General features: G+C 34.1%; 1 protein-coding gene across 1 annotated transcript in view; it reads left to right on the top strand.

Annotated features, from left to right (window-relative positions):
• The window catches only part of Neurl4 (neuralized E3 ubiquitin protein ligase 4), a 33,580-nt gene extending 21,256 nt beyond the window's left edge, over positions 1-12,324 (top strand). Inside the window, exons 16-24 of the mRNA XM_089241680.1 lie at positions 112-258; positions 1,961-2,119; positions 3,453-3,632; positions 4,516-4,579; positions 5,132-5,239; positions 5,900-6,044; positions 6,623-6,729; positions 6,938-7,064; positions 10,002-12,324. Of these exons, the coding sequence (XP_089097806.1) occupies positions 112-258; positions 1,961-2,119; positions 3,453-3,632; positions 4,516-4,579; positions 5,132-5,239; positions 5,900-6,044; positions 6,623-6,729; positions 6,938-7,064; positions 10,002-10,206 (1,242 nt within the window). The 3' untranslated portion in view covers positions 10,207-12,324. The remainder of the gene's footprint in view (positions 1-111; positions 259-1,960; positions 2,120-3,452; positions 3,633-4,515; positions 4,580-5,131; positions 5,240-5,899; positions 6,045-6,622; positions 6,730-6,937; positions 7,065-10,001) is intronic.
• The last annotated feature ends 1,825 nt before the right edge of the window (positions 12,325-14,149 follow it).

Here is a 14,149-nt window from a genome sequence, read left to right as displayed (position 1 = left end):
TGGTTCATTTGTTTTTTATTGTTAAACATATTTGTTCTCAATTGTAAAATACAAATTGCTGAATTTCTTGTATTTTTCAATAACTCTGATATGTATATTTGTGTTTTGTAGGAATCAAGACCAGATCTCACATTTCATACCAACTGCGGCCAAAACATTGAGCTGAAAAATAAAAATAAGACTGCTTCCAGAATTGCTGGTTATAGCCATGGTCTAGTCATTTCTAACAGAAGCTTGAAACCCAATGAACTTTTCGAGGTTTGGTTATAAATTTTATTATTTGATATCTAATGAACTAATTTTTGATAAGAGTTCATTGTATCAAAGTTTATGCTAGAGCTTTATTAATAGTGATAGATTTAATATATGGAACAGGACATCTGTTTGGATGCAGCTCATTGGACATGTGACGTGGACTCGTGTCATTTGGATGCCAAACAATTGACCAGATTATTACAATCAATCATTTACAATTTATTAAAATTTTAAAAAAATATATCTATGAATTTCCACAAAGTTTGGTTGTCAGCCCTGAATTTATCTTGCAAGAGTCAATGAGCCGCTTCTGCATAGTTATTTGTGTGTTAGTTATTAGTTATTTCATCATTTATAGTATTTCGCTTATAAAAGGACCAAATTGCTGGCTCAAACAGTGGCTGATTGTTGCAGTTGTTTCTAAAAGAATCATTCATTGTAATTGTCTTCGAAATAATTTATTACTGGTATAAAACTTTCATCAATAGCTGGCACATTGTCATCTTCATTCACCCCTCATAAAATGTCAATTGCATCCTCGATATTAGCTATGGGTACAAAAGCCAAAAAAGGAGTCATACAAGCCTGTAGAGCAAAGTCTGAATCAGTGTTGCATTGATGAGCAAAATATCCAGAAGTGAGATGGGATGGTGCTGTATATTTTTTACTGAATGGAATAAACATCCGTGCAATTCTGCATTTATAATGCATTAAAAAAAAGCATTGCTTGCTTTGGAACCACAGCTCCAAATGCCATGTGTTTAAGTGTCTCACATCCAATGAGCTGCATCCAAATGTAATACTTATTTAATATCAAGCACTGCATCACATACACCTGTGTACTGAAACATACAAATCAGCATGTACAGTTCTTATTAAATATTAGTGCTAAACAATTTTTCAAGTACCGTAACTGTAAAAATTTAATATTGAAATATAGGTGAAAACAGGAGCTATTTAAGGAAACTTGATTGCTTGCAGATTGCAGGTGTGAGATGAATGTCTGATTAAATAGCAACAGCAAAACTTTTCAAATTTTTTGCAATACAGTGTGTGTACTACAACTATATAAAATTGGAGAAGGGGAGCTTCACTTCAATGGGGAAATTATGGCATTACACTGTAATTGATCAGAAGAAACGTGCAAGTTGTTTAGCGATAAATTGTTTACCGTTTATGTAGTATAGGGGGATGTTCAAATCCCACTAATCTTGAGTTTGTTATGCAGTAGAATCTCATTTAACTGAGGGTGATGCTTCTGTAGGGATGAGATAGGATAATGAGATTGTCTGTTAACAAATGCAATTCCAGAAAATGTAAAGAAAAATAAATGTCTGTGCACATCACAGGTAAATGTATGTGTGAATAAATAAAAACAGAACTTTGATACATGTTACGGTGAAAGTAAAATTTATGCAAAAATATTTTAAAAAATCAGGTATTCAACTTTTTTCTTCACACACCTTCACTGTATGAGTAAAATAAATGCATGACTAAGAAATATGATTTTCTGGATGTTATGCTGAAAATTGTATTTCTCAGTATATTTCAAGCCGCTGTCGACATTGATCTGGACACATGCTTCGGGTCATAGAGACCTCAGTAGATAGAAGCTTAGTTAATCTAGATTCTATTGAGTGTCCATATGTTTTATCTGTTAAATACTTGTAAAGTATGAGAGAAATTGTGTAAATTACATTAACAGGTGCGCATGGACAAGTGGAACCCAAATTACACTGGTTCTCTAAGAATAGGTGTTACTGGTGTGTCTCCTGATACTTTGAACCTACCGGCTCATGCGCTAGCCCTACAAAAGAGCTCATGGATTATCGTAGAAGAATCAGTTTACCATAATGGAGCAAAGGTAAAATTGTAACTACTGAAGCTCTCGTATAACAATACTCAAGAATACTAACTGATTTTTCAATGCAACACATTTTCTTATCCCCCTTACTTTGCACCCGCTGAAAATCTGAAGGAAGCCTACTTTGTTAAAAAAATGTATATATAACATTTTTACAGGGGCTTTAGTGATCTCTGCTATGCTGGTTAAAGGGTCCAGAGTCTTACCAAATCCCCTGAAACGTTCATCTAAGTCTGAGGATTTTTTTTTCTTCTATGTTTAAATGTATTTTTTTGTAGCTTAATCATTTGTCTTGCATGAGATGTCTCAAAATTTTTCTAAAAGAGAGGTATCTGAAAATAGGTTTCGAGGTAGAAATGAATCAATCTGTCTCAACTGACAGTTACTCATTGGATTCATTTTGATTGGCATGGAAATTTAGCTCACAAGACAGCTGTTTTATGAGAGCCATACATCCACATGAAAAAAAAAATGTTTGTTAGCCAAGACAGAAAAATGACAAACAAATATTTGTTAGCCGAAAAATTCATAAGCTGAGGCATTCGTTAGCCAAGGTAGTACTTGTATTTTTAAATTGTTGTCTCATTCATTCTCACATGTTGAACCAGAAATATGGACTGTCCTATAAATAGGATGCTGAGTAGATGTGTAATACAAATGTGAGCTACCGATTTTTGCTGTTCTGATGAGCTTTAAAAGTGTATGGGTGCTGAATATAATTTGCTGTAAAAAAAAACTACCAGTTTTTGCTGTTCTCAGCATAAAACTGCTCTTCTGGTACTATGTCTAGCCAACACAAACCATAGATTGCAGATAACTAGACTACGGTAGCAAAAAAAAAAGATCAAAATTATTCTTAAATGAATTTTCAGAAGAACTTTAATGGAAAACTCTGTGGGGATGGATGTGGAAAAAGTAACATTTGCTGGCTATTTAGAAAATCATATAGTATGCAGTGTAACATTACCCTCGGAACAAGGACGTGTACTAAGCTGTTCTGAAAATCGGTATCTTAGTCTTGTCCCTTTATTGTTGAGATAACCCTTACAGTCCAATCTCACTTCAATGGTTACATTTGTCATGGGTGTGTGTGTGTGGACAACAACCTACCAATAAGCTGACAAATAATTCTTGCATTGTTCTTGAGTTTCAAGTGTAGTTGGTTTGTGTGTGTAATTGTGGGCACTGTCTGAAATACATAACCTCCTTCGGGCTTTAACGCAAGGTAGAGGCAGGCACGTGAGTTACATTGCATGTTCACTAATTATTTGTATTTTACAAAATTATATTTTTATTGTGAAATCATAATTTTTCCCCAATTTTTTACTCACAGATACTTGCAAAGTATGGTCCTAATTTAGACACAGTGATGGCTGATCATAAAGTTGGTGTCAAAATTGATGATCAAGGTTGTTTACATTTGTGTGTAAATGACAAGGATTGTGGAATTGCTGCTGAAAAAATTCCTTTCCCATGTTACGGTGTTGTAGACTTATTTGGACAGTGTTTTCGTGTAAGTATCAAGTAACATACTGCATAAACCATATTTTTCTGACTGTAAGGCGGATAGGGTTTATTTGGTATAGCATAATATGGCTTGCAGTGGGGGGGGGGGGGTACAACTAAAAAAAATTCATCTTTTGTATTGTAGTTATGTAGTACTGGCACGTAAATACTTTGTTGAATGTCTATAATTTAGACCACTAATCCGAATATCTTATAACAGCAATCAATGGGAAATTAGAATGCGTTTTTTCTTGTTTTCTTGAAAATAACTTTTTTTTGTGTGTGTGTCTATTGAAAGACATACATCATATCTTCCCTCCCTTCCTTTTTACCTTTTTGATGCACAGATAGTCGGAATTATACCTTTCTGTATGTGCAAGAGAGAGAGAGAGAAAAAATCTGTATTACGAAACATCATACAGTGGTTGAGCTGAGCTATTATTCTCTGCAGATGATGGGAGCAGTTTATGAGTTAAAAGGAACCTATCCACCACCTCAAACTTCAGAGACAATGATTTATTAACACTTGTTTTTTATGATAAGTTCTTGGTGAATACTGTTATAAACCTGAAAATTTTCTTCTTCCTGTACTGTTTGGTCGTAATCAATCTGCAATCAATCCACATGAATCTGCCATTTGAAGAGACAGACATATAAGAATATTGAATAAAATGTGAAAAGATTTTGTTTCGATTCATTAGAAAATTTTTATTTTACAAAAAATAAAAATTTTAATTATGTTGTTAGTTTCCATCAATAGACTTATTAATTATCTCAATTTAGAATTTACAATTTTCACTGTTTTGAGAATTAACTTGCGTCTTCTTTTTTTCTTTTTTTTTCTTCGCCTTTATAAAAAAAACTCATGTTCTATGTTGATGTGAATGCAGGTTTCATTTCTGGATGTAGTGCAGGAGGATCTTGATGAAGAGAGGGAAAAAACAGATGAGAGTGGTATGTGCCTAATTCTCCTGTGTGTGTGCATAGATATTTTTTACTTTTATCACATATATTTCATCCATAATTAATCAATTATACATTATGTGTTTTTGAAGCAACAGAAACTTTTGGGAAAAAATAATTATGAAAGTCCTTACTGCTAAGGACATTCTTTGTGTGCTGCTGCCCTCATACAATAGTGTATATAATGTTAAAATGAGAAAAAATATTGATCATATATGTTTTAGTGCAGGGCTAGACAAATCTTAGGTGCCAGCTCGCCATGGGGACTAGAAAATTGGTATGGGCACCTAAAATTTTGTAAATGTGGTTGCTAAATTGGAGTCTAAGCATGACACAAAATTTTCTGATTTCATTATGCTACATCTTTTAACATGGGAAAAGTCAAATAAAACATTTAAGACCGTTTTTTTTTAGCAAAATACCATGCTTAGCTTCTAGAAATTGGGCCGGCTTCTAAATATATATATATATTTTTATTTTTCAAGCCCTGTTTTAGTTTTTTCTTTTTTTTTTCAATATTTAATTTCTTGTTGAATAATACAGAAAAAACATCAGAAGAAGAAGAAGATGATATACAGTGTCGTGAGATGAACTTGAAAATGTGCTCAGCTCTAAAAAAATGTCGGAGATTGAGGCGACTACTGTTTCCTGGTATAAATGATTTATTTCTTTATTTTGATTTCATTTTAATGTTTAGCCAAAAAACGAGTAAAAATTATTTAGGATAAATGTAGTGAAACTTTGCTAAAACGGTACGCAATATAATAATAGTTCACACTACAATGATATTTTTTAGTCTTGTTTGGAAATGTCTATACTCTAATGCTAAACTGCAGCCTCTTGATATAACGATAATCCCTTTGCAATGTTTTTTTTTTTCTTGGTCAGCAGAGTGTCTTTATATCAAGGTTTCACTGTATATATTGAACAAATGTTTTATGACTTATGTTTTTATCTTGGGGAAGAGTGCCTTCCTGTATTGTCTTTCTCTCTTGAATTTTTTGAGATTCGTCATTCAATATGGTCATTTACTGAATTCATACAAATCCAAAAAAAACCATGAGTTTTTCAATATGTTAAAGAGCTGTATCATATACTGTAAAACCTCTTTAACGGACACCCGTCAGATGCAGTCACCCTTCTTTTATGGCAGAATAATAATTTCCCCTTGTATAATAAAAGTATACTTTTCAAACTCCTGATTATCGGTCACCCCTTCTGTTATGGATAATTTTTTTGTCCCACCGGTGTCCCTAGAAAGAGGTTTTACTGTGTATATATATTTTTCAGATTTTATCTGTAATCTTGCAGATGGTTTCTTCCTTCCTGGTGAAGTTGTGTGTTACTGCAATTCCTGTTGGGTTGAACAAGAGGAGAAAGAAGAGCTTAACGAGAAGATAGAAGGTCAACAATATGCTTGTGTTAAGCCAAAAGGATGGTGTTGTTTTGCCTTAAAGTATGATACATTTTTCCCCTTATGAGTTATTTCACTGTGCCTGTACCATTATTGATAGATAACATCCAAAATAAATTAACTTTAGCTGTTAGAATCATCTATGTTTTGCTTTCTACAGTGTTTATATTGTGTATATGATTTCATATCACTGGACTACAGGCATCTTCAACTTTTTGCTTATGAAAGTGTCTAAGTGTGCTAGATTTTTATTGTTGTAATTTTGGAAAGCTTGGGAAACCCATGTTTAGTTCTTGACAACCATATATTGTCTTCTTCCAATAAGCACAACCCCATCCCTCTCTTCTTCTAATGCTGGGCACAAATGGTGCTCACAAGTCAAAAAAAATGTTGAAGACTTCTGTTGTACAAAATAGTTAAACAGAATTATGAATATTCTCGACATGTTTTTAAAGAGTTAAGCCATTCCCTATTGAATTATTTCCATTGATTATCTCAATGAAAAGCCTGATTCTTTGGTATTGAGAAAGCATCTTGACCTAGTTGCTATATTTAGTAGCTTTGATGTGCAGGTCCTTGTTTTATACATGAATCTCGTTTCGTTATTCGTTCTATCTTAGGTCAAAAGCAGACAATGTTGTGAAGGATACATGGCACTTGGCTTACCATGGCGTGAAGTTAGGAAATGCCAGAAATATTCTTGACCACAGAGGACTTCTTCCAGCTGGTAAAAAACTCTAGACATTAATTAATGATTAAAAACTCAAACTTCTTAAATGTTGAATATGCATATATTTAGATGTCCTTCTGAAAGCTCATTTACACAAAAAGCGTCATTTTGCTATTTGCTATTGTCATTTAGTTAGTATTTCATTTTTTTTTCAAAAATAAGGTTATAGTCTAATGATGTTTTTTTTCCCCCCCCGCTTCCCCAGAAAAATTAGGTTTAACACGTCGCATAGTTTTTACAGAAAAGAATGAGGAAAACTCAACATCTAGTCATATTCTAGTTTCACCAGTTCTGGACTTTGCTACTTCGCAAAAATTTTCCCCAAAAGCCAGGTAGATATCTCCCTCTCTAAATATATATTCTCACATTCATTTATTGCAATCGGAATAATGATGCTTGTTTACAAAGTTATTTTCATTTATCTTTTTTTGACAGTTTTTTTTAATAGTCACAAGAGTATTTCATTTGTTTTTATTCAGTAGAAAATGTATGAAGGTCCACATGTGCATTCGTGAGTCTTTCCTGTTATGTAGCTTGGCTAACTTCATGACAGCACCACCCATTGCAACATCTGAAGCATCTACACAAACGCTTAATTGAATTATTCACGTGTTTATGGGAATAATTTTTACAAAAAATCTTCGACAAATCATCTGAAAGCTGAATAAACAACAGGTTAACAGCTACACTGCTCTAAACAGTTTGGGGATATAGTGGTTTTGATTATAAATAGCAGATTAGGGAAAGTTTTGGGGACTGAAATGTGATTCAGAGGTGTAGTACAATATGAGATAATCACGCATGCAACACAAAATAATCAAATTTTCTCAGTTTTATGCTGAAGATGAGAAAATAAAAATTTTATGCATTATATGAAAAAGGCAAAAATATGATTTTTTGCTTGGACGAAAAACAATTTTTGACACCTGTGAGGCATGAACTCACAGACATTGTTGATGAGGGACTGAGGTATTATACAATACAATACAAATACAACGCCACAACAGGCAAACTGCCCAACGAGGTGGCTGACTTAAGAACATCATGGATCCCCGAGCCACTTTTTGGAGGCCCTACCTACTACTGCTACACCACACATGCACCCCGCCCACCCCCCGGAACCCCCAACGAATCGGTACATGCGGGAATGTGCGTGTACGTGTAGTGAAACCTGACGTGAAGTTTTTTGTTTCTCTGTAATGCTTGTTATGTGTAGTGCTGCCATCTGCCACCAGTTTTCCTAACTATGAGTGAAGTGTTATGATTGAATGATTTATCTTTGTAGGACTGTTGCTCTCTGTGGCGAGACTTTTTAACGGGGAGATCGGCTCGCATTTGCGCCTTGAAGTTGGGAACCACAGAAAACCAACTTCAGCCGACCACCACTGTGGGGTTGAAACCCGAATCCTCTCATCTCGAGTCCGTCACTATAACCACTCAACCACCACAGCGGCACCACAGAGGGGTTATTCCACCCCTCTCTTGCTGAAGTGTGATTTCCAACTGTTGAACAGTTTGTGGGAGTGATGGACAACCAGCAATCCTTTTTCCTAGAATGCCCCAAACATGTGCAATTGGATTCATGTCAGAAGAACATGATGGCTAGTCCATTTGAAGTATTCATTCATCAGAATGGAAGTTTTTCCCAAGCCAAGCACAATGTGGGTAGCATTATTGTCCATGAAAAAGAATTCATTTTCAACTGCTGTAGCGTATGGATCTGAGAAATATCATCTGCAAAGTGTTGAGTCATCAGTGATCCATTCCTGTTGATGTACAGGTCGGTGTAGCTATTTTTGGATATACCCACCCAGACTATCAATTTGCATTTTCTATACCTGTTACTCCACATGAATGCCAGTTTGTTTCGAGTATCACGTTCCCTCCAGATCAACTGTTGCTATTCTCAGGTTGAAAAGTGAAACTGGACTCATCTGAGAACAGAACATTGTACCATTTTTTTTATCCTAACTGACATGTTCTTGTGTTCACCATCGCTGGGCAGTACAGTGGTGTCTGGTTAAAGCAATGCATACCATTGGAGTGCGAGCCTAAAGACCAATAGAGTGGAGCCGGTTTCCCACACTTTGAGTTGAAACACTGATTCAAGAAACTGCCAGACTTTGTTGCTGTAGCCGAGTGGCATTCATCCTGTGGTTTATCCTGGCCGTTAATCTCAAATGTTGATCTTCATTTTGTGATTTTGAAGGCCTATGACCTTGCCTTGACCTTCAGCTTTCATCTTCAGTTTCTAAAAATTTATTCCACAAATGGAAATCACACTTTGAGAAATGCCAACAGCTTCTGCTCCAACAGATTTTATTTGACCTGCTCTAGATGACTGCTAGTCCTCAGGGCTTCTTATTCGGCTAAATCATGCTGTTAAGGCATCACTTTCGTTCATTGAAGCAATAAATTCAATCATTTCTTTTGGCCACCTTTATGAAGTTTGTTAGAAGTCATATTCCATTTACTGCTGGTGACATGATTTCATCAGCACTTCACAAAAAAATCCTGCATACTCTAGAATTTATTATTTTGATAAATTTGCATTTCAATCCTTTTTCTTTCACCATGGATAAAAAATGAGGCAGTTATATTGTTAATTGTCACCAAATATATTTGGAATATCAGCCAATTGTTTTCAGCAGTGTATCTAGTTTCAGCTTTAAAAAGGTTTTCAAACTTATACAAATACACACAAACCTATTATGACGCTTTTCAAACTAGAATTAAGAAGTTCCTTGTGTTTTTCATAAAAACTAACTTTTCGCGATTGGCACAAACAAATCATTCAGCATTTGTGGAACAGTACTGACAAGGTTCATTCACAAGTGGTTTGGCTTGCTAATGTATATGCAGCTCATCACATTGACTAGTGTGATAAAAATGTCACTCTCCACTATTGATGCGAAGTCCAGAAGACTAGATATGATTTTTGAAAAGAAAGTTTACGGGCCTCTCAAAGGAATCAAACCACAGTCTTTTTGCATTCTATGTGAGTGCACCAGACCATTCTGTAACAAAAGCACTGATACATATTTGTTCCCTTAGAGCTTATTTACGTTAAATGGGACTGCAGTGAGGCCTATGAGTTTCTTTCCAAAAATTATCGCATCGTATCCAGTCTTCTGTACTTTTTACATTGACTTGTGTTCAATGGAGAGAGTTCTCTATAAGTATGAGAAAGAAAATGCTCATTGTTTCCCCTAACAGTGCTTTTAATTCGCTATCTCACATATTTCTCTTTTTCCCTCTTTAACTTCAAGGATTGTTGACCCAAGAACCCACAAAGAAGTATTTTTCCATTTAGCTTTTCAAGTTTACGTTCGTCCTGGTTCCTACACCGTGGGTTCCATTCAATCATGTGATAAATCCGTCGACAGCGGCCAGACTTCGGAAGTCCAGTGGTTTACCAAAGAAGAAGATTCAACAATTCTATGTGGACTCCTGATGAGGCCAGCAGAATCCTAATTTTGAAACGCCAAAGCAATAATATTTTGTTTCAGATTTTGATAAGATTTGTTTGTTTTTTGTTTTTTTTCTAATGTGATGTCCTCCGCGAATGTTTGAAGCTAAGCTTAGTGCCTGGTGAATTAATTCATTGTGCTATGATATTAGTTTTTTGAAAAAAAATATGACGATTATGTGTGTCCAATTGTTTTTGTGTTTCATCTGCACATCATATACATTATTTTTGGTGATGTTTTTAGAGTTGGTTTTTTTTTTTTTTTTGCTCTCAATATTAAAAATCATGTGCAAGGTCTTACGTTGCCCTAAATATGTACAAAATTTGTTCAAAATACAAAATTTTCTCTCTCTCCATGTATTTTGCATTCTATAGAGAAGAACACGATTTCATAAACATTATCAATTGCTCCAAAGATGTACCACCTTCTTATGCCTTCCCACCTTCTTAGAAAGATTGATTTTTCAATTGAAATTTTGATTTTGCTCTCAGAGCAAAAGAAAAAGATTTTCTTTGCTCTGAGAGCAAAGAACTCTGGAGATGACTCTTCTTAATAACAAGGAAATGGTACACCCTGAGGACGTTTGGCATTACGGATCATGTACATGCACTTTTGTATTGGAAATTTTTTTATTATGCCATTACTGTGTCTTCCGATTTGTTTACCGTTTGTGTGTTGAAAACTAGTGAACAAATTAGTTTTTTCTTCTTTATATAAGACTGTGCTCTCTTTTTTTTTTACACTATAATGATATAATGTATGAAGCTCAGCAGTTAAAAAGACTGATTTTTTTCCTTTCTCCGGACGCTATTGAACTTGGGTTTGATCATTTTGGTTCCCCCAAAGTTTTGACAAGTCTAAGCTTCTACCCCATCATTTTTGCACCTTAGATGCATGTTCGCAAAAAGTTCTGATTGCATTTTATGTATTTATTTCTCTCTAGTTTGCTATGCATTTTCTAGCATTTTGATTGTAGTTTATTTAGACAGCATTTAATATTAGTTCAAACAGATGCATGACTAGTCTTCAAAATAGTCTGTTAGCTCTCGCAACAAAAAAATTTAAACCTAGAATGTAATGGTGAAGCTTTGCATTATATTTTTTCCTAGTAACTTGTGCAGTATTTCATGCTACTATATATTTCATTAATTCACTGTCTTCTTCCAAGACTATGAGCTACTAGTATATGAAAAAAAAAATGCTCTAGGAAAAGTGTCTTTATGTTATCGCTCATTTATCCAACAAAGATTTGATGTTTCTATTTTTTTAAATATCTCAGATTATATTATGTACGGTTATCGATTTTAAATGCCTTCTCTAGACAATAATTTGTGTTGGGGAAAAATTTTTCCCCCAGCTACCTTGTATACTGCCATCGATGCTAAATATGTAAGTTCAGTAACTAGTAGTGAGTTGTTAGCTAGCTGCAGTTATAATGAATATGCCTCTACTCAGAATATATGCAATGCTCGTAATACTATGCAAATAACTCGTTTTATAGCGTGCTTCTCCGTTTTTCATAATGCTCATCTAAATGTAAGAGAATGTGACAGATAATTTTGTAAAAGGCATTGTTGCATTTCTACAGCAGTGTTGCTGCTATTAAAAAAAACCCAACAAAAATGTTTGATACAGTACTTTTATTATATGGTTATGTTATAGTCATCGGAATGTTTTTTATATCTTCTATTGTAATTTCTTCTGCCTGGCTATGTTTTTCCCGTAAATCAGAAATGTATTTGTATTTTTCAAGGAGATTAATGGGGGGTTTTTTTTGGCTTACTATAGTACGAGTATCCAAATACACACATGATTTCACATATTGAGGTTGCAGGCTTATGGGATAATAGTTATCATTCTAGACCAGGGGTCTTCAAATTTTCAGAAATTGTGTTGTGGTTCCAAAGGAAAATTTCTATGAAGCAGAGGGCCAATAAGTCATACTGCAGTATCTAGATTCACTCAGGGTGGGTGGGTGGGCCCAGCAAAGCCCTGTACTTCGAGTCAAATAGTGGACACTATATAATTTGAGAATTTTATTTATTCCGAGATTATTTTTTTCACTGAATATGAATCTCATCAATTCTGAAACAACTTTTTCATTGAATATGAATTTTGTGAATGCTGAAATATTTTTATAATAAGTATGGAAAATAAATTTCCATCAATTCTAAAATTATTTTTTCATTGAATATGAAATTTCATTCATTCTGAAATTATTTTTCATTGAATATAGAATTTTACGAATATTTCAGTAATCTTGAAATATTGTTAAATCAAGTGTGAATTTTCATTAATTCTGAAAATGATTTTGCGCTGAATATGAATTTTTATTTATTCTGAAATAACTTTTCCTTTAATATAAATTTCGTGAATGCTGAAATATTTTTATATTAAATATAAATTCCCACCAATTCTGAAATTATTTTTTCATTGAATGTAAATTTTCATTAATCTTAAAATGTTTTTATATTAAATATGGATTTCTATCAATTCTTAAATTAATTTTTTTTCATTGAATGTAAATTTTTATTAATTCTGGAATTATTTTTTTCATTGCATATGAATTTCATTAATTCTGAAATCATTTTCTGTGAAATACGAGTTTTCATTTGTTCTAAAATTATTTTTCATTTAATATATGATATGATTGATCATATGAATCTTCATTAATCCCTAATTTATTCCAATAATTTGATACAATTTTTCATTAATTCTGAAAATATTTCTTCTAATAATTCTGGGAATATTTTTCATTCATCCATGAATTGTGGCGTACTTTTCTTTTTCCATTAAATCTTAAATAATTTCTTTCAATAATTATGAAATTATTTCTCATTAATTTAAAATTTTTTCTAAAAGTTGTTTCGAAATTTTTTTTTATACCAATTTTGGAGTATTTTTTCATTGAAGTTATTTTTTCCGTATTTCTCTATAAATCCTGTAACTATATGACCACTGCTAAAAAGCTTCAAAGGACACATGTAGCCATGGGTCATGCATTAAAAACTAGCAGCAGATTTATGGTTTTGTTGCTTGTGGGGCTACACAAATTTTATTGCCCTTTTCCCATTCTGGTTCAATTTTCTTGACCACCCATTCTTCAAATTTGCCACCCTGGACTAAAGCCTGCTTGCCCCCCCCCCCACCTTCCCTGGATATATGCCTCTGTGTTCGAGTCACTCTTTTGGTCATTCTCATGCTCAAACACTTTCTTGGTGATTTTTCTTCATTCTTTTGGTCATTCACTGACCTGTATACTCACTCTCTAGGTCACTCTTTTGGTCTCTCATACTCACACACTTTCTAGGTCTTTCTCTTTTTTTTTCTTTTTTTTTTTTTTGGTTTCTCACTGATTTGGTCGTACTCCAAGTCACTCTTTCGATTATCCACATGCCTGCATACTGTTTTGGTCACTCATATAATTTCACATGCTCTAGTTCACTCACATGCTCATTTTTGTTTTGATTGCTCACATGCTTGCACACGCTTTAGATCACCTTTTCCATCACTTGCATGCTTATATACTTTCTTGATCACCATTGGTCATGCACGGACTTGGTTCCTTGTTCTTTAGGTCTCTTCTATGCTTACACTCTCTCCAAGTCATGCTTTTGGTCGCTCACTGATCTAGTTTCCCACTCTTTTGGTTATTCACTTGATCACACACTGTTTTGATTGCTCACATGCGTGCACATTTTTTTCTTATCCATCACTTGCAGCACACACTCTAGGTCACTCTTTCTGTTGCTCATCAACATGGTCCCTCACTCTCTAGGTTAATCTTTTGGTCACTCACACATGCTGGTACACTTGGATTTATGTTTTTGCTGTCCTCCCATTCTACTCATTTTCTTGGCTACTCATTCATAGAAGAGTTGATCCACTTTGCCCAAGAATATTGAGAAGACACCAACGAATAAGGCAAATACACAATATGTATACAC

Source organism: Pholcus phalangioides, unplaced genomic scaffold (assembly GCF_987345545.1).
Source record: "Pholcus phalangioides strain wild (caught in Gottingen) unplaced genomic scaffold, Ppha-v1.0 ptg000014l_1, whole genome shotgun sequence".
Taxonomy (NCBI): domain Eukaryota; kingdom Metazoa; phylum Arthropoda; class Arachnida; order Araneae; family Pholcidae; genus Pholcus; species Pholcus phalangioides.
This window is presented reverse-complemented; position numbering and strand designations above follow the sequence as displayed.